General features: G+C 39.8%; 1 protein-coding gene and 1 pseudogene across 3 annotated transcripts in view; one reads left to right on the forward strand and one right to left on the reverse strand.

The window, feature by feature from the left end:
- The first annotated feature begins 1,754 nt into the window (after positions 1 to 1,754).
- On the forward strand, positions 1,755 to 4,936 carry LOC111554127 (annotated as a pseudogene).
- Positions 4,937 to 10,027: 5,091 nt separating this feature from the next.
- Positions 10,028 to 20,959, reverse strand: part of ZNF546 (zinc finger protein 546) — a 24,746-nt gene continuing 13,814 nt past the window's right edge. For all 3 annotated transcript variants that reach the window (XM_023229479.2, XM_023229477.2, XM_023229478.2), the window contains 3 exons: positions 20,457 to 20,583; positions 18,966 to 19,061; positions 10,028 to 12,539 (listed from right to left, as the gene is read on the reverse strand). In XM_023229479.2, the coding sequence (XP_023085247.1) occupies positions 10,420 to 12,539; positions 18,966 to 19,061; positions 20,457 to 20,490 (2,250 nt within the window). In that variant the 5' untranslated portion in view covers positions 20,491 to 20,583 and the 3' untranslated portion in view covers positions 10,028 to 10,419. The remainder of the gene's footprint in view (positions 12,540 to 18,965; positions 19,062 to 20,456; positions 20,584 to 20,959) is intronic.

The following is a 20,959-nucleotide window of genomic DNA, read 5'->3' on the forward strand; positions in this document are numbered from 1 at the left end:
AATAATAATAATAATAATAATAATAATAATAATAATAATAATAATAATTTATGCTCCAAGGAAATGTTGAAAACAATAGAGTGACCAGATAGAAGGCAGTGGAGCCTAGTGGGCTGGAAATAATACCAAAGAGGCAGTCATCTTAACAGAGAGATAAGGAAAGATAGTCAAAGAGACTCCTTTTTAAAACCATTGTCACACCAGGGTAACCTGCATATGTTTAAGGCTGAGGAACAACACAAAATAGTTCACACTGCAAGGGGAAAGGGAAACAGATTTTACTAAAATAGCCAAAACACAAAATACATAACCAAGCAAACAACAACAAGAACAAGCTCTGGAGAGGGGACAGGCAAATCACTACAGTATGTTTCCTAATATGTCTACTTATTAGGAAAACAATCAAAAATGAAGGCATGCAAACAAATGGGAAACTTGGACTTATACACAGGAGAACAGCAAGCAGGCCAGGTGCAGTGGCTTACACCTGTAATCACAGCACTTTTGGAGGCCGAGGTTGGCAGGTCACTTGAGCTCAGGAGTTTTGAGACCAGCCTGGACTACATGACGAAACCCTATTTCTACTAAAAACACAAAAATTAGGCAGGTGTGGTAGAACATGCCTATAACTAGGCTAAGACACAAGAATTGCTTGAATTCAGGAGGGAGAGGTTGCAGTGAGCCAAGATCATGCCACTACACTTCAGCCTGGGCAACAGAGCAAGACTCTGTCTAAAACAAAACAAAACAAAAACAAAAGAAAAACAGGCAACACGTTGGCCTATGACAGGCAACAGGTGTCATAATTCATAGACAAAAACTTCAATTTAGCCATTATTCACAGAAGTAAAGGAAAATGTCAAGATAACATCTCATCAAATAAAATCAATAAGGATAAATGACAAAATGAACCAAATGTAAGTTCTGGAGTTGAAGACCACAGTAACCAAAATAAAAAATTCATTAGAAGGGCTAAATACATTTGATCTGGCAGAGTAATTAGAAAACTTTCAAATAGATCAATGGAAATTATGCAACCTCAATTCCATCTTCCCACTAGAAAAAAGAATAAGAAAATAAAATAGAATGAGAAAATAGAAGAAAATATGAACAGAGCCTTTAAGAAATATAAGACACTAGGCTGGGCACGGTGGCTCAAGCCTGTAATCCCAGCACTTTGGGAGGCCAAGACGGGCGGATCACGAGGTCAGGAGATCGAGACCATCCTGGATAACACGGTGAAACCCCATCTTTACTAAAAAAATACAAAAAAAAAAAAAAACAACAACTAGCCGGGCGAGGTGGCGGGCACCTGTAGTCCCAGCTACTTGGGAGGCTGAGGCAGGAGAATGGCGTGAACCTGGGAGGCAGAGCTTGCAGTGAGCTGAGATCCGGCCACTGCACTCCAGCCTGGGTGACAGAGCGAGACTCCGTCTCAAAAAAAAAAAAAAAAAAAAAAAAAAGAAATATAAGACGCTTTTAATTGCACCAACATACATGTAATGAGAATCCCAGAAGGAAAGGAGAAAGAGAAATAAGCACAAAAATATTCCAAGAAATAATGGCTAAATTGCCGGGCGCGGTGGTTCAAGCCTGTAATCCCAGCACTTTGGGAGGTCGAGACGGGCGGATCACTAGGTCAGGAGATCGAGACCATCCTGGCTAACACAGTGAAACCCCGTCTCTACTAAAAAAATACAAAAAACTAGCCAGGTGTGGTGGCAGGCGCCTGTAGTCCCAGTTAGGAGGCTGAGGCGAGAGAATGGTGTAAACCTGGGAGGCGGAGCTTGCAGTGAGCTGAGATCCTGTCACTGCACTCCAGCCTGGGTGACAGAGCGAGACTCTATCTCAAAAATAATAATAATAATAATAATGGCTAAATACATCCATAATTGTTGAATAAACATTAATCAATACCCACAAGCATCTCAACAAACTGTAATCAGAATGAATGCAAAGATATCCATGAACAGACCCATCATAGTAAAAGTGCTAAAAGTGAAAGAAAATGTTGAAAAGTATAAGAGAAAAATGAGGTGTCACTTAACAATGGAACACCAATCAATTGACAACTGACTTCTTATCCAAAGCAATGGAGGAGATGAAGGCAGTGGGATGATATATTCAAAGTACTCAAAGGACAAAAGCTCTGTCAAGCAGTAACATACTGTCTTTCAAAAATGAAGATGAAATAAAGCCCTTCCCAGACCTACCATATAAGAAATTGTAAAGGTTATTCAAACAAAGCAAGTAAATCCACATGGAAATTCAAAACCACATTTTTAAAAAGAAAATATTTATAATATACAAAAGGCAGCAAAAATGCACATTTCTTTTACTTCTCTTAATAAATTTAAAAGGCAATTGTATAATACAATATGTACATAATTATACTGTTGGGCCTATAACATGGAAATGTAATATATTTGACAATAGCAGCATAAAGGAAGTAAATGACAGCAGAGTTGTATTGGAGTAAGGAAATGATACATGATAATAACTAGAATTCATAGGAACAAATATGAGAAACAGAAATAGGTGGCCAGGGGTCGTGAACTGGTGGAGGACCTGGCCATGGAGGAGGCTGGCGAGTCAGCGCTTCTTCCCTCCCTCCCCCCCTCCCCTCCCTGCTCCCTCCCCACCTCCCCAAGAATGTTCCACTATGAGTCTTGGGAGGATTGTCTTCTGGATGAAGATGAAGATTACTTTCAGGGACTGAGAGAAGAAGATGAAGAGATTGATCAATTCAATGATGATACATTTGGGTCAGGTGCAGTTGATGATGATTGGCAGGAAGCACGAGCGCCTGGCTGAATTGGAAGAAAAGCTACCAGTGGCAGTTAATGAACCAACAGGCAACAGAGAAAGGGAAGAAATAGACTTGTTGGGTGACCATGAGGAAAATCTGGCAGAAAGGCTCAGTAAGATGGTGACTGAAAATGAACTAGAAGATCCAGCTATGAGGGCAGCACAGACCAGGCCAGTTTTACAGCCCCAACCAAGAAGTCTGAATTCCAGTATCTGGGATGGATCTGAAGTTCTGAGGCAAATCCGAGGACCACTGCTCACTCAGGAAGTGTCTACAGTGTCTATATTAGAATATGCCTTGCCTCAGAGGCTCCCCAGGGTCCAGAAAATGATCAGGACCTTTCTAAACATGCATTACCAAGATGGTCAACTTCACCTATCATTGGCAGTCCTCCTGTTAGAACTGTTCCCATAGGTACCCCACCTAAGCAGATGGCTTTACCCAACAGAGCCTATGCAGTCCTAGTCCATAGACTTTCCTCCACCTGAAACCAGCAACTGAAAAGGAAGGCCAATTTGGAAGATTCTGCATTCAAAGCCTGTCCATGTTCAGCCCCCAATGCCACCATGTTATCCTGGTCCCTATGAGGAGAGGATGTCTCCAAATCAGTTCTACAGTGTCCTGAACTCTTCCCTCCTGGGTCACCCTTTTCCTCCTAGTGTTCCTCCTGTTCTCAGCCCCCTTCAGAGAGCACAGATTCTTGAAGGAGCACAACAACAGCCTGGACAGATCTCTCCCAGCCAGTTTGTATGGGTCCCTGGATTTGTAGTCCACTTGCTGCTATGAATCCCAAGTTGCTACAAGGGCAAGTTGGGCAGATGCTTCCCCCAGCACCAGGCTTCCATGCCTTTAGTACTCTACCCCCCGCTACACCACCTCCACAGCCCAGGACCTCACTTGCAAAACCTAAGATCTCAGGCCCCAATGTTTAGACTGGACACAACTCACCTCCATCCACAGCACCATTGACTCTTGCATCAGAGAGAGCAACAGAATAGAAATCAGCATCAGAATCTCAATGGTGCAGGAGATAGAGGACGTCACTGGAGCAGTCATCACGATCATCTCTGAAAGGATCCATATGCCAGTATCATGTTGCAGCAGGAAAAGGATTGGGCCTCTAAAATTCAGATGATTCAACTGCAAAGTACTGATCCCTACCTGGATGATTTTTATTACCAGAATTACTTTGAAAAGCTGGAGAAACCATCAGCTGCTGAAGAAATACAAGGTGATGGCCCTAAAAAGGAGTGCACCAAGGTTATCACCCCTCAGGTGGCCGAACTGGAGCATGCCTATAAGCCAGTACAATTTGAGGGCTCTTTGGGAAAGCTTACTGTTTCCAGTGTGAATAATCTCCGAAAAATGATTGATGCTGTTTTATCTTCTTGGAGGATATGAGACAAAAGAAGAACAAGTACAAAACAAGAGGAGAAAAACCCCTGTCATAATTGAGAAAACTTACAGTTTGCTCCTTGATGTGCAGGACTATGAAAGACATTACCTCCTAAGTCTAGAAGAATGACCTGCTCTAATGGATGAGCGAAAGTACAAAATTTGTAGCATGTATGACAACTTAAGGGGGAAATAGCCTGGACAAGAGAGGCCTAGTGATGACCACGTTGTACAGATCATGTGTATCCGAAAAGGGAAGACAATGGTTGCCTGTATTCTTCCTTTCCTTTCCACAGAGCAAGCAGCTGACATTCTCATGACAACAGCCAGGGACCTCTCTTTCCTTATCAAGAAGGATGCATAAGATGAGGTGCTGCCATGCTTACTGAGTCCCTTCTCTCTCCTCTATCATCTTCCAACAGTGACTATCACCAGCCTTTTGCAACAGCTAATGAACCTACCTCAAAGTGCAGCACCCTCCAATCCTCACTTCACTGCTGTGCTCAGAACAAATTCTGACAGGATTCCACTGAATCCCTAGATCAATTTGAGAAATGACTTCTAAACATTGGGTCTTCTCATCTGTGATTATGGTGCATGTTTCAATTTATTAAGGCCTTCCCTAGCTTCTCCCAACAAAATTGTGTAATTTTTAGGTAGTAGTCTTGCATGTGTTTTATTAAATATATTCCTAAGCATTTTATGTTATCAATGAAATTTTTTTTTATTTCATTTTTAATTGTTTGCTGTGATAGAAAAATTCAACATTTTGGTTGAAAATTTCCTTGAAACTACCATTAAAAGTCCTTTCCACAAAGAGGTTGATTCAGATGACTTCAATGGCAAATTGACCCAAGATTTGTCAAAAAACCAAAAAGAATATCTAGGGAAAATAAACAGCTAACATAGAACTTTATGATAAATTATTGACTGCTTTTTCACTAAAGTCAGACTCAAGGATGTCTGCTCTGATAATTTTTTTTTTTTTTTTTTAGACAGAGTCTAGCTCTGTCCCCCAGGCTGGAGTGCAGTGGCACAATCTTGGCTCACTGCAACCTCCACCTCCAGGGTTCAAGCTCTTCTCCTGCCTCAGCCTTCCAAGTAGCTGGGATCACAGGTGCACCACCACACCCAGCTAGTATTTGCATTTTTAGTAGAGATGGGATTTTGCCATGTTGGCCAGGCGTGTCTCGAACTCCTAACCTCAGGTGATCCAACTGCCTCCGCCTCCCAAAGTGTTGTTGGGATTACAGGCAGGAGCCACCACGCCTAGCCTTGCTTTGAGTATTTCCATTCAACACTCTACAGAATGCCCTAGCCTGTGCAGTATGGCAAATAAATGAAATATAAATTAAAAGGAACTGTCTTCACAGATGTCCTGATTGTGTTTATAGAAAATTCTAAGTAATTTATAAAAAAATAAACCCTGCTAAAGCTAAGTGAATTTAGCAAGTCATAAAATACAATATCAAGATACAAAAATGTAAATACTTTAAGGACAAATTGTTTCTAGGTGTTAAAGAATAGATTACAACTCTAAAGTCTTATCAATAAAAGAAAAAGAAACTATAATACTGCCTCATTTGACTATAGATGGAAAAGTTCTAATTAAAATATCACCAAATGAACTCTAGTAGTATGACAAAAATTATAGCATATTACAAGAAATGTTTAAAATTTAAGAAAGTCATAAGTACAAATCAATACATCAATAAATTTAAGGAGAAAAACATAAAATAGATAACAAAAGGTCCTTAGACAAAATTCAGCAGTTTTTAAATTAACAATCACTACAAAAGTAGGCATCCTCCCTCTACCCCCACATATACTGAAGGAAATTTAAAGTCAGCAGAGAATTTATCCCCAAATGAGAGTGAATATTATAGTAAATGATGAAATGTAGGTTCTGAGGAAACATAAGACCAAAGAAAAAAATGTTGGGAAATATTCCATTAAATTTGGAAAAACAGATACCTATTACCATAATATTCAACTGTGTTCTGAAGATTCTAGCTATTGTAATAAGAAAATTAAATATAAATACTGGAAAATAAAATTTTATTTATGTAATCTGCAAAGATTACATAACTGATAACATATAAATCTTAAAATGTCTCATAAAAATAGAATGCATGGTCAGACTATATGCATGTAGGTAGAAAATACTGCATCAATATAGCAAAGTATCCAGAATGACATTCAATTAGAGGGAAGAAAAAAAACAAGACAAAAATAATGGAGAAAGCCAAGAATATGAAAGTCAAAGTAAAGGAATGGTGATAGGCCAAGAAATACATTTGAAAAGTGGCTTAAGTCAAAATTTAGGAATACATACAAAAACATACCTAAACTGAAGCTATAGGGACACTCAGTTTACCAGTTCACAGGATCTAAGAGAACAATTTGGAAATATCTAGTAGGGTATATAGAACCTATGATTGATTTAGTATTATCTAACATAACTGAAAGAGTATATAATATATGAGCAATTGTTCTTCCATGTATATACAGCTACTGAAATTCCAGTTCACATAAACCAATGATCACAGACAAGGATATTTATTGAAGTATATTTGAAATATGAAAACCTGTTAAAACATAAATACTCATCAATAAAAGTTTAAATTCATTATAGTATGTTCAAATAAAAAATTGAGCCATCCTCATTAGTATAGTAGTGAGTATATAAAAACAAAACTGGGTCAGCAATTTATTGCAGAGGAATATGTGAGCAGCAGAGAAATACACCATTCATTTTCTTTCCCAGCATAGCTAAACATCTGCCATAAGATCTGAATATTCTATCTTTAGGGTCACTGTGTTTTGGTTATGGCATTTCCAGTGTGGGTTCACATCCCAAAATATTAGATATTCTGAATGAGACTTCCTTAGTAAAGTTTATCATGCACTAAAGTTAAGCAAATTTTCTTTATTGTAAGACTCAAATCTTTTGATAGCCTGATAATAAGCATTTTTTAAAAAAAGGGATTTAGTATTCAAAACTTCACAAGGCTGTGTGCCCACAAACCATTTCTCAAGTGCCATTAAGTACTACTAATCCCAGAGACGTTCTTTTAGGTATGTTGTGTTAAGGCACTGGTACTTTGAAGGAACAATCCACTGATATGTTAACAAAATTTTGCATTAATATATGTCTCAAAATACTCGGCTTTTTGTTACATCCAATTAGCATTATTTGTAAAAAGAATTTGCAAATGTTGAGCAATGATATAACTAGATAGTAAATGACTTGTACAATGATATATTATGGCTGTCTTATTGGCATAAAATGGACCTGGAGTTGCAAACCATAATGGATCCATGAGATCACAGACATTTTGGTTGACAATGGACATTAGTTTACGTTGAGGAAAGTGGTAGTATGGTAGTCTTAAAGAAATGAGTTACAATTCTTTTTAAGGAAGAATTGAATTTCAACTGTATATATTCACGCAAACCCCTACATGCCATTAAATCTATATATTTTGGTGCAGATGCTTTTGTGTTCTTACCAGGAAGGCTTCTCACAAAACTGCTTGATGACTGCCACCTGGTTGGAAGTATTGTCAGATGCCATAAATTGTAAGATACACCTTGATTTCAAATATGTGAAAAATTGTGCTCAGTGTTAAGCATTGAGGAAATTATCATATCCAATCTAGGCCATACTTTGGCCATTTAAAGCTAAGAAAAACTGAGAACATGGATCTTGAAGATATTTGGACTGGATCAGCTCTTCCTTTCCCATCATTAATTTGGAAAACTAGAACAGATCTATCCCTGCACAGTCCAAGTAAAGAAATTGTTTTGCTTAATTGCTTTACTAGGTTTTTGAATGAATGTGCTGATGGTTTAGAATTTCTGCTTTCTTCATAAAGACTCACCTACATTTTTGTCTTTTAAGAACTATCCTCATCTGTTGTATTATGAGGATTATAATATCAGTGTACAAAGAGCTAGTGAAATTTTGATATTACCTCCTTGAAATTTTTGATAAAACAAAAAATATCTCCTCCATCTGTACTTACATCCAATTCTCATTCACAATGCCATAATAAGTCTATTTTATTTTCAAATTCATTAACTCCTTTTAATGGTCCTTCCTTCTTTCTTATATTGACTTATTTTTCCCTTAGTTTCTTGAGTTTAATGCTTCTTCATTATTTTAACAGTTTTATAAGCGATTACTATGTTAAAGAGACAGTATTAAGTCACTGGGAGTAGAGTGGAGAGCAGGAGAAACAAAGCGCTGACCCTCAATATTTGTTTCCTGAATACATTAACAGATTATTGATTTTTCGCTGAGCACAGGTTTGACCACATTCACAATTCTGATCTCATCATTCATTTCTAAGTTGTCCTTTATGGTTTCATTTTCTTTTTAATCTAGTGTCATTATATGATTGGAGATTTTAAATTTCCGAAATGCCAAAGTACTACTCTACAGATCATTTACTAAATTAAAAGAAATACTTAGCTTTACAACAGAGAAACCTGGCGATTACCATATGAAACAAGTATTTCAGTTACCTATCGCTGTGTAACAAACTACTCCAAAACTTAGTGGCTTAAAACAGACAATATTTTACACATAAATCTGCAATTTGGGCAGGCTCATGGGGGAAAGCTTTTCGCGGCTCCACTTAGCACCAGCTAGGACAACTTTTGAAGGTTAAGGGTTAGAAGCATCTGAAGGCTCATACCCTCATATGCTTGGTGCTGGATGCTGGCTGTTACCTCAATTACAGCTGTAATCAGGACAGCTTTACTTAGCTTTTCTGTGTAGTTACTTGGCATCTTTGTAGCATGGTGGCTGGGCTTCATCCCAAGTGGGTCAGGCAAAAGTTGTATTGCCTTTTGTGACTTAGTCGTGGAAATCACAGTGTTATTCCTGCCATAAACACAGGCCCTTCTGGCCAGATTCAAAAGGAAGGACCATGAGCTCTACCTCTTGGGGAGTGTCAGTATCACATTGTAAGGTGAACATGCAGAATGGGATATATTGGTGTGGCCATCTTTGGAATGTACGTTCTGCTACACCAAGTGAATGAACTAAGGATACCATAGTGGTATAATGACATTGTATGCCACCTAATGGGTTACAAATTAAAATACAAACTTTCTCCTATGAAGTATTCTTGCCAAAATATTTAATCTGTATCTAATTGGGTGTCTAATCCCAAATTCCAGTTAATGGGAAATACTCGGGATAAAGAAGCACATTAAAAAATACTTTGAGAAAACGAGAAAACTCCAGAATGTGATATTCTATAAGACAACTATCCTGAGTGCTTAAAAAGTCAATGTTGCAATACAGTTGTGGGGGGAAGGGCCATTCTTATTTTAAAAGTTACGAACAATGCACAGATGTAATTCATGAATTTGGTTCCTGAATTTAAAAATAACCTATGAAAAGCATTCTTTACACAAGTGAAAAGAATGAACACAACTGAGAATATGAACACAGACTGAATATTACAGATTATGGAATTATTGCGAGTCTCCTTAGGTGTGAAGTTACTGGGGGGTCTCAGCTCACTGCAACCTCTGCCACCTAGGTTCAAGCAATTTTCCTGCCTCAGCCTCCTGAGTAGCTGGGATTACAGGCACCTGCCACCACACCTAGCTAATTTGTGTATTTTAGTAGAGATGGGGTTTTACCATGTTGGCCAGGCTGGTCTTGAACTCCTGACCTCAGGTGATCTGCCCACCTGGGCCTCACAAAGTGCTGGGATTACAGGTGTGAGCCACTGTGCCTGGCCCACATTTTATTTATTTATTTAGAGACAGGCTCTCACTCTGTCACCAAGCTAGAGTGCAGTGGCACAATCATGGCTCACTAAAGCCATGAGGCAGGGTCTCACTATGTTGCCCAGGCTAGTTTCGAACTCCTGTCTTTCCACAGTGCTGGGATTACAGGTGTGAGCCACTTCACCTGGCCCATTATTACTGCATTTTAGAGAAGCACTATTCAACAACAGTTTGCAGGGGAAAAGGTCCTTGATGGTTTGGGGTGCAGTGCATCAGTATCAATCGTCTAAAGTCTAATAGGGACTGAGTGATGCTATAGTCTTTCAACTCTTTAACATATGAGTTTCTGATAAATTGTGAGCATGAAGTAAAAGGGATTCCCACATGTTCTGTGACAAACAGAAAATTTCTTAAATTATAAATTATCTGCTAAAGGGCATTTTCTAAAGGCCATCATATTCTTTTTACATTACACATAGGAGGACTTCCTCACTAATATGATTTCTCTGATGTAAGGTAAGTTGATCACTACGAATAAAGGCTTTTCCACATTCTTTACATTTATAGGGTTTTTCACCAGTATGAATTCTGTGATGTCGAGTAAGCTCTGAGTTAACACTGAAGGCCTTCCCACATTCTTTACACTTATAGGGTTTCTCACCCGTGTGAACTATGTGATGTCGAGTAAGTTCTGCCTGAAGACGAAAGGCATTCCCACATTCTTTACAGCTATAAGGTTTCTCACCAGTATGAAGTCTAAAATGTTGAGTAAGATGATACCGACGACTAAAGGTCTTTCCACATTCCTTACATTCATATGGAACCTCACCAGTGTGAATTCTTTGATGTAACGTAAGTCGATAACTGCAAATAAAAGCATTCCCACATTCATTACATATGTAGGGCTTCTCACCAGTATGGCCTCTGTGATGTTGAGTGAGATGATAGTGCCGACTAAACGTCTTCCCACATTCCTTACATTCGTAGGGTTTCTCGCCAGTATGAATTCTGTGATGTTGCGTGAGATGAGTGCTACGAATAAAGGACTTCCCGCATTCCGTACATGTATAGGGTTTTTCACCAGTATGAATTCTGTGATGCTGAGTAAGTTCTGTTTGAAATCGAAAGGCTTTCCCACATTCATTACATATGTAGGGTTTCTCACCAGTATGAATTTTTAAATGTTGAGTAAGATTATAGCGACGACTAAAAATCTTCCCACATTCTTTACATACGTAGGTGCTCTCACTGGTGTGAATTCGCTGGTGTGAAATACATTGATTGCTATGAATAAAAGCCTTCCCACATTCCTTACATTCATAGGGTTTCTCACATGTATGAATTCTGTGATGTCGGGTAAGTTCTGCTTGAAGACGAAAGGCTTTTCCACATTCATTACATATGTAGGGTTTCTCACCAGTGTGAATTCTGTAGTGTTGGGTAAGATTATAGCGACTACTGAAGGTTTTTCCACATTCCTTACATTCATAGGGAATCTCACCAGTGTGAGTTCTCAGATGTAAAGTAAGTTGATAACCACAAATAAAGGCCTTCCCACATTCCTTACATTCATAGGGTTTCTCACCAGTATGAGTTCTATGATGCCGAGTAAGTTCTGTTTGAAGACGAAAGGCTTTTCCACATTCTTTACATTCATAGGGTTTCTCACCAGTATGAATTCTATGATGTCGAGCAAGTTCTGCATGAAAACTAAAGGACTTACCACATTCTTTACATTCATAGGGTTTTTCACCAGTATGAATTTTCTGATGTTGAACAAGGTATGAGCCATGACTAAAGGCCTTCCCACATTCATTACATTTATAGGGTTTGATACCAGTATGAATTTTCTGATGTTGACTAATATGTCGTTGTACCCTAAATGTCTTGCCACAAACTTTACATTCATAAGGCCTCTCACCAGTATGAATTCTTTGATGTTCAGTTAGTTGATAATGAAGTCTAAAGGCCTTCCCACATTCTTTACATTCATAAGGTCTCTCTCCAGCATGAATTGTCTGATGTACTCTAAGGTCTCTAACACGACTAAAGGCCTTCCCACATTCCTTACACTCATAGGGTTTCACACCAGAATGTATTCTCTGATGTTCAGTAAGGTGATAATGAAGTCTAAAGGCCTTCCCACATTCTTTACATTCATAGGGTCTCTCCCCAGCATGGATTGTCTGGTGTACTCTAAGGTCTCCCACTCGACAAAAGGCCTTTCCACATTCCATACATTTATGGGGTCTCTCACCAGTGTGAATTCTCAGATGTTGAATAAGGTATGACTGTTGTCTAAAGGCCTTTCTACATTCCTTACATTCATATGATTTCTCTCTAGCATGAATTTTCAGATGTAGAGGATGAGATATTTGTTTTTGGATTATCATTTGACTCACACAACCCATCTGGTGTCCCTCTTGTCTCTCAAATTCATGTTTGCACTGCAAAGCATTTCTGAAAATGGTGTCCTCATGGATGGTGTTTTTACTTTTTTCCCCTGTCTGCAATTGAGATAAATAGAATTTGCAAACATTCTTTTCTGAAAGTAAATTCGTGGTGATATACTTGTATTCCAAATCTGCAAAAAAAAAAAGAAAGAAAAAGAAAGAAAGAAAGAAAGAAAGAAAGAAAGAAAGAAAGAAAGAAAAGAAAAAAGCAAACAAATGCTATAATGCTATTTTTCTGTGTTGGGGCAGGGATGGGGGTTGTACCTTATAGTAGAAATAAAGGATAAAACAGAAATAACATACATTAGAAATAAATGGTTTAGAGCAGGAGTCAATAAACTTTTTCTGTAAAAGACCAGATAGTGAAGGTGTTAGGCCTTGGGAGGCATATGGTCTCTGTCACAATTACTTAGCTCTGCTATTACAACACCAAGGTAGCCACAGATGATAATAAGTGTGGCTGTGTTATAATAACACTTGACTTATAGACACTGAAATTTGAATTTCAAAAAATGTGTACATGACACAAAATCTTGATTTTTTCAACCACTGAAAAAATGAAGAAACCAGTTGTAACTTATAAGCCATGCAAAAACAGGCAGTGAAGTATTTGGCTCATGGGCTATAGTTTGCTGGTTCCTAGCTTACTCTAAATTATTGTAGTGCAATTTAAAAGAAGGCAAAATACCTCAGAAAATGATGGTAAAATAGGCCGGGAGTGGTGGCTCATGCCTGTAATGCCAGCACTTTGGGAGGCTGAGGCAGGTGGATCATGAAGTCAGGAGATCGAGACCATCCTGGCTAACATGGTGAAACCCCATCTCTACTAAAAATACAAAAAATTAGCCGGGCGTGGTGGCGGGCACCTGTAGTCCCAGCTACTCGGGAGGCTAGGGCAGGAGAACAGCATCAACCCGGGAGGCGGAGCGTGCAGTGAGCCAAGACTGCACCACTGCACTCCAGCCTGGGCGACAGAGCAAGACTCTGCCTCAAAAAAAAAAAAAAAAAAAAAAGAATGGTAAAATAGGTGAGTAGGAGAATAGGGTACATCAATGGTCCTCCTATTTAGGATGGATTTAGGGGAGTTTCTTACATATACTGTTCTTCAGGCACCAAACCAGACAAAATCAAAATCTACAGGCACAAGTCCTGGAAATGTGCATTTAAAATCTTTTTCATCAAATAGCTTTGATGGGGATCATTTTGAAAATCTGTATGTCATTCTTTTCCCTTTAAAATAGAGTTTCTCGTTCCCCCTACAATAAAACCCAAACATACTACCACGAATAAAAAGTCCTTATTTGTAAGACCTCTGCAAACCACCTCTGTAAATATTACAAACAAGTCACCGAGAAGGCAGCTAAGTATCATAACTTAATTTCCCCAAATTACAACATAGTTATGAATATACCTCCCTGATTCCCATCTCATCCTAGTCCAGCAATTAAATATGCTCTTTCCTAGATTACTTCCCTGCTGAACGGGAACAAAGGTACATCCAAAATTGCTCAGTCAAAAGTATAAATGGGCCGGGCACGGTGGCTCAAGCCTGTAATCCCAGCACTTTGGGAGGCCGAGACGGGCGGATCACGAGGTCAGGAGATCAAGACCATCCTGGTGAACATGGTGAAACCCCGTCTCTACTAAAAAAAAAATATAAAAAACTAGCCGGGCGAGGTGGTGGGCGCTTGTAGTCCCAGTTACTCGGGAGGCTGGGGCAGGAGAATGGCGTAAACCCGGGAGGCGGAGCTTGCAGTGAGCTGAGATCCCGCCACTGCACTCCAGCCTGGGCAACAGAGCGAGACTCCGTCTCAAAAAAAAAAAAAATAAGAAAAAAAAGTATAAATGGAAAAGTCATTTTTGTATTTCATCATTTTCCAATTACCTATTGTCACCTTGAACATTAGGTATCTCCAAAACTGTTTACATTTGCCCTGTGTGTGTGGCTACTGTTCCTTCTCTTTGTCTCTGTCCCATCTCAAGTACTGAGATATTTTATATGGTGAGCATCAGTTGTATTTTATCATTACTCATTCACAGATCCTCAAACTCACTGCTAGTCAATAACTACACTGCAGGTCCTGGCTAGTAGAGTGGCAAGGAGAAGAACACAGGCTTTAGAAAGGAGAAAAATAAACACCTCTATTCTCAGACACAGTAGGTTGAATTGTGGCCCCCAGAAAAGACATGTTCCTAACTCCCAGTGCCTGTGAATGTGACCTAATATGGAAAAAGGGTGGGCCCTAAATCCAATAACAGGTGTACTTATAAGAGCGAGGCATAGGGAGATCAAGAGAGGGTGCCATGAAGATGGAGGCAGAGACTGGAGTAATGCATCTGCAAGCCAAGGAATGCCAAGAATGGCCAGTAACTACTATTCTTTTCATGAATTGTTGGATTCAAATGGCTAAAACTTTGTCTAGAATTTTTGCATTTGTGTAAATGAAAGATACTGACTTATAGATTTCTTTTCTTATAATGCCTTTGTCTGGTTTTGGTATCAGGGTAATGCTGGACTTGAAGAGTGAGTTTGGAAGTATTCCCTTGTCTTAAAGTTTCTGGAAGACTTTGTGTACAATAGGTACACAAATGCAAAAATCTAAAACTATAAAATGTGTAGAAAGGCTAGGGGCAGTGGCTCACGCCTGTAATCCAAGCACTTTGGAAGGCTGAGGCGGGCGGATCATGAGGTCAGGAGTTCGAGACTAGCCTGGCCAATATGGTGAAACCCTGTCTCTACTAAAAATATAAAAATTAGCTGGGCGTGGTGGCGGGCACCTGTAGTCCCAGCTACTAGGGAGGCTGAGGCAGAAGGATCGCTTGAACCTGGGAGGTGGAGGTTGCAGTGAGCCGAGACTGCCACTGCACTCCAGCCTGGGCAACAGAGACTCTGTCAAAAAAAAAAAAAAAAAATTCTAGAAGAAAACAGAAGATTTTTGTACTTTTTATATTGGGCAAAGATTTCTTAAATATGATCTGAAAGGATAGTCCATAAGAGAAAAACGTGATAAACTGAACTTAATCAAATTAAGAGCTTATGCTATTCAGAAGACACTGTTAAGAATGTACAGATCATACATTTGATAAAGGACTTACATCCAGAAGACATAAGGGACTCTCAAAACCCAATAATTAGCAAACAACCAATGCAATTAGAAAATGGGCAGAAGGCCAGGTATAGTGGCTCACGCCTGTAATCCCAGCACTTTGGGAGGCTGAAGCAGGTGGATCTGAGGTCAGGAGTTCGAGACCAGCCTGGCCAGTGTGGTAAAACTTCATCTCTACTAAAATACAAAAAATTAGCTGGGCATGGTGGCACATGCCTGTGGTCCCAGCTACTCAGGAGGCCAAAGCAGGAAAATTGCTTGTACTCAAGAGGCAGAGGTTGCAGTGAGCTGAGGTTGCACCACTGCACTCCAGCCTGGGCAACAGAGCAAGACTCTGAAAAAAAAAAAAAAAAAAAAGAAAGAGAAAGAAAGAAAGAAAGAAGGAAGGAAGGCAGGCAGGCAGGCAGGTGAGCAGAAGACTGTAATAGATGCTTCACCAAAGAAGATATATGGATGATAAATTAAGAATAAAAAGTTGCTCAGGATTATTAGGCATTAGAGAAATGAAAATTAAAACCACAATGTGATACCGTAACTCATCACCTATTAGCACAGCCAAAATTTAAAAGACTGCCCACACCAAGCGCTGACAAGAATGTGGAAGAACTGGAATTTTCATAAACTTCTGCTGGGAAGGTAAAAGGATACAATCACTTTCTTCTTTTTTTTTTTTTCCAGACATTATCTTGGTCTGTCACCCAGGCTAGAGTGCAGTGGCACAATCTCGGCTCACTGCAACCTCTGCCTCCAGGGTTCAAGTGATTCTCCTGCCTCAGCCTCCTGAGTAGCTGGGATTACAGATGCCTGCCACTATGCCTTTATAGTAAAGATGAAGTTTCACCTTGTTGGCCAGGCTGGTCTTGAACTCCTGACCTCCAGTGATCCACCTGTCTTTGCCTCCCAAAGTGCTGGGATTACAGGCATGAGCCACCGCCACTGGCTGATACAACCACTTTCAAAAACAGTGTGGCAGTTTCTTAAAAAATAAACATATATTTATCATATGATCTACCCATTCTACCCTAGATAGTTACCCAAGATAAATGAAAGCATAAGTCTATACAAATAATTTTACATGAAAGTTTCCAGTAGCTTTATCTGTAATAGCCAAACACTGGAAATAACTCAATGTCCATCCCTATAGATAAATGGATAAGTAAATTGTGGTACATCCATACAATGGAATACTACTCAACAATAAAAAGGAATGAAGTACTGATACATGCAGCAACATGGATGAATCTCAAAATAATTTTGCTGAGTGAATGACGCTAAATTTTAAAAATCACCACATAATTCCATTTTTAAAAAAGAAAGAAAAAAATCACCACATAATTCCATTATACAAAATTCTGGAAAATGAAAACTAAGTTATAGTGACAGAGAGATGATCAGTGCTTACCTGGGCAGTGGGTAGAGAGGGACATGAGGGAGGGATTTATTTTGGAGGTGATGGATATGTTTATTATTTTGATTGTGTAATGGTTTCACAATATACAGGGTAACTTAGCAAATTTCATACTTTAAATGTGTGCAGTTTACTGTATGCCAATTATATGTCAATAAAACTGTTTTAAAATGTTACAAAAATTGGCCGGGTATGGTGGCTCACGCCTGTAATCCCAGCACTTTGGGAGGCTGAGGTGGGTGGATCACCTGAGGTCGGGAGTTCAAGACCAGCCTGACCAACATGGAGAAACCCTGTCTTTACTAAAAATACAAAATTAGCCTGGTGTGGTGGCACATGCCTGTAGTCCCAGCTACTTTGGAGGCTGAGGCAGAAGAATGGCTTGAACCCAGGAGGCAGAGGTTGCTGTGAGCAGATAGCGCACCATTGCACTCCTGCCTGGCAACAAGAGTGAAACTCTGCCTCAGAAAAAAAAAAAAAAAAAAAAAGTTATAAAAATTGACATTTAAAATGAGTACATTTTATATTACATAAATTACACCTCAACATATATGATTAAGAAAATACGCTGGTTGGCTGGGCACGGTGGCTCACTCCTGTAATCCCAGCACTTTGGGAGGCCAAGGCGGGTGGATCACAAGGTCAGGAAATCGAGACCATCCTGGCTAACATGGTGAAACCCCATCTCTACTAAAAATACAAAAAAATGGCCGGGCGCGGTGGCTCAAGCCTGTAATCCCAGCACTTTGGGAGGCCGAGACGGGCGGATCACGAGGTCAGGAGATCGAGACCATCCTGGCTAACACATGGTGAAACCCCGTCTCTACTAAAAAAATACAAAAAACTAGCCGGGCGAGGTGGCGGGCGCCTGTAGTCCCAGCTACTCGGGAGGCTGAGGCAGGAGAATGGCATGAACCCGGGAGGCGGAGCTTGCAGTGAGCTGAGATCCGGCCACAGTACTCCAGCCCGGGCGACAGAGCGAGACTCCACCTCAACAACAACAACAACAAAAAATACAAAAAAAAAAAAAAAAAAAATTAGCCGGGTGTGGTGGCGGGCACCTGTAGTCCCAGCTACTTGGGAGGCTGAGGCAGGAGAATGGCGTGAACCCAGGAGGCGGAGCTTGCAGTGAGCCGAGATGGCACCACTGGACTCCAGCCTGGGCAACAAAGCAAGATTCTGTCTCAAAAGAAAAAAAAAAAAACACTTGTCCTATGACCCAGAAATTCCACTTCCATATATTCCCAAGAAAAATGAACACCCAAGAGAAATGAAAACATCTGAACACAAAAACAATTGTGCAAGAATGTTCACATCAGATGGCATAATCTGCTTTGGGAATAAACACAGATGGTTCATCTCAGAACTTTTGCATTTGCAGCTTTTTCTGCTTGTAATGTTCTTCCTCAATATTCACATGGCCTGAGACTTGACTTTATGTCTCTGGTTCAAAGATCATCACCTCAAGATGGCCTTTCCTGATCTTACCTAAATTAGCCCTACTAACTCCCCAACACTCTAGCTCCTTACTCTGCTTAACTTTCTTCACAACACATATGAAAACCTGATTATTATCTGTTTACTTATTGACAAAATGTTTCTATAATATCAACATCTCTACGACAACAAGAGTGTCTCCCAATAGTGCCTAATGTCTAGCACAGTGCCTGGCTTAGGTTAGGTAAATGGGAAATATTTGATGAATAAAACTTGGACAATAGAGGAATGAAGATAAATCAAAATGTAAAAGGAGACCTGGAAACAAAGGTAAAATGGTCATCGATGGGGAAGAAAGAAAGCACCCCCCACTTTGAAAGAGGAGAGAAATACGAGAGAAGAGAAACAAGGAGTTTGGCAAATTGGGTAAAGTTCCTTTAGTAGCTAATGTGGAGAGAACCTGAATGCTCAGGTATCAGTCCTTTCTCCACAGGTCTCAAGCCTTTGAAGGGAGCTTTCCAAACAACTCAGTGCTGTGCCTCCTCCCTGACATCGAGGGTCATAACTTGTGATAGCACCCTCCTGCCTGATTTGCTGTCACTCACCTGTGTACCAACTCCTTGTCCCTTCCCTCATCACTATCCAGGGCTCTTGCTGTTGCTCCAATAAAGTAATCACATCTGGCTTAGGAATGGTATATCCTGCTCACGAGAAAAGAAACGACACATGTTGTAGAAAAACATAAAAACAACCGCAACCTTGAAATGACAATTCACATTTGGTTACATCTGTAAGAAACTGCAGGTGAAAATGGTACTAGATAATGCCATGACAGCAAAGAAGAAAAAGGCCATCTAAGAATATCCACGTTAACATGGACTCACAATTACAGGACTAAAGAGACAAGGTAAGTGAACGAAAAGGTCTGCTTTGCTGTTGAAGGCAGTACAGAGAGGGCCCCAGTGAGCACACCCTCTGGAGCCCTATCGGCTGGGTTCAAATCTTCTGCCACCTACCAGCTGTGTGACCGTGAAAGTTACCCTCCACACGTTCACTTTTATCAAATGCAAAATGGGGCTGATATTACTGACTTCTTAGGGCTGTGGTGAGAATTAAATGATTTAATATATGCAAAGGCATAAAAATATGCCCAGTATATAGTATTATTTTGTTGTTGTTACTATTTTCCTAGGAGAAATATACTAAGTTTCCTAAAACATTTCCAGGTTCTTCCTCGGATATTCCTTCAACGGAAAACATAAATTCACAGACTTTAACTTTCAAGTGCAAAGCAGGTTAAGGAGAATATGTCTCCTCTAGGATGGCGTGTGTTGGCTTGAATTTCAAATGACCATTGTTAACTCTATCCACTGTATAATCCATAGAGAGAGGTTCTTTCTTTTTTTTTTTTTTTTTTTGAGACGGAGTCTCGCTCTGTCCCCCAGGCTGGAGTGCAGTGGCACCATCTCGGCTCACTGCAAGCTCCACCTCCCGGGTTTACGCCATTCTCCTACCTCAGCCTCCCGAGTAGCTGGGACTACAGGTGCCCACCACCTCGCCCGGCTAGTTTTTTGTATTTTTTTAGTAGAGACAGGGTTTCACCGTGTTCGCCAGGATGGTCTCGATCTCCTGACCTCGTGATCCACCCGTCTCAGCCTCCCAAAGTGCTGGGATTACAGGCTTGAGCCACCGCGCCCGGCCTAGGTTCTTTTGATAATTCAGGAAAACTAGAATTCTGAGACTAGCTGTTGTCTTGTAGGAGGGCCAGATATTAACACAGAGCAGCTATAGGAATTCTGAGTATATGCATTATATGAAATCTGTTTTCTCTGAAAATTTCACACAGCTCAAACCTGGAAATTATTTAGAAAAGCAAGCAATAACAGGAAGAATCAGAGGGAGGAGGGAATGTCACTGAGGGACAAAAAGGAAGTTGCTTAACACAGGTACCCATTTCCACCCCAACGCTGCTGAAACTATGACTTTAGAAAGAGGGGGAGTCAGTCGGCTTCTCAAAACAGAGTTCTGAAGTTTGACAATGGAGAAAGCTGATACTCCAGAGAACAGATTGTAAACAATTTTGGCAGATACCTTACCCAGTGAGACCAGGTTGCTGTAGTTCTCCAACATCACATCCTTGTACAAGTCCCTCTGCGCAGGGTCCAGGCACTCCCACTCCTCTTGGGAGAGGTCTATGGACACATCCCTAAATGCCAAGGATACCTGAAATGACAAGTCTATGTATTAAAAAAAATTAAATGTATTTTCAAGATGGAAAACTGGCTTTGCAGGAAAGAAGCAACATAGTAAGCAAATAAACTGGGGCTCAAGCCTGCAACGTGTATAAAAGAATAAGGAAATTAATACTTCTGAAATAAAGTGTTTATATGCTTTTAAAGAATATTGTTGATGCAAATTAAGTGAAATAGCATAAATAAGCACATTGCCCATTATGTGCCTGCAGTTTAAGTTCTGAATAAATGCAAGTTCCATCATCCTCTCTTCCCTTCAAAAAATTTTTGGAAAAAGAATTTTTTCACCAAAAAGTATTCTATTTTTTTTTTTTTTTTTTTTTTTTTTTTTTTTTTTTTTTTTTTTT

Source organism: Piliocolobus tephrosceles, chromosome 21, assembly GCF_002776525.5.
Source record: "Piliocolobus tephrosceles isolate RC106 chromosome 21, ASM277652v3, whole genome shotgun sequence".
Classification (NCBI taxonomy): Eukaryota; Metazoa; Chordata; class Mammalia; order Primates; family Cercopithecidae; genus Piliocolobus; species Piliocolobus tephrosceles.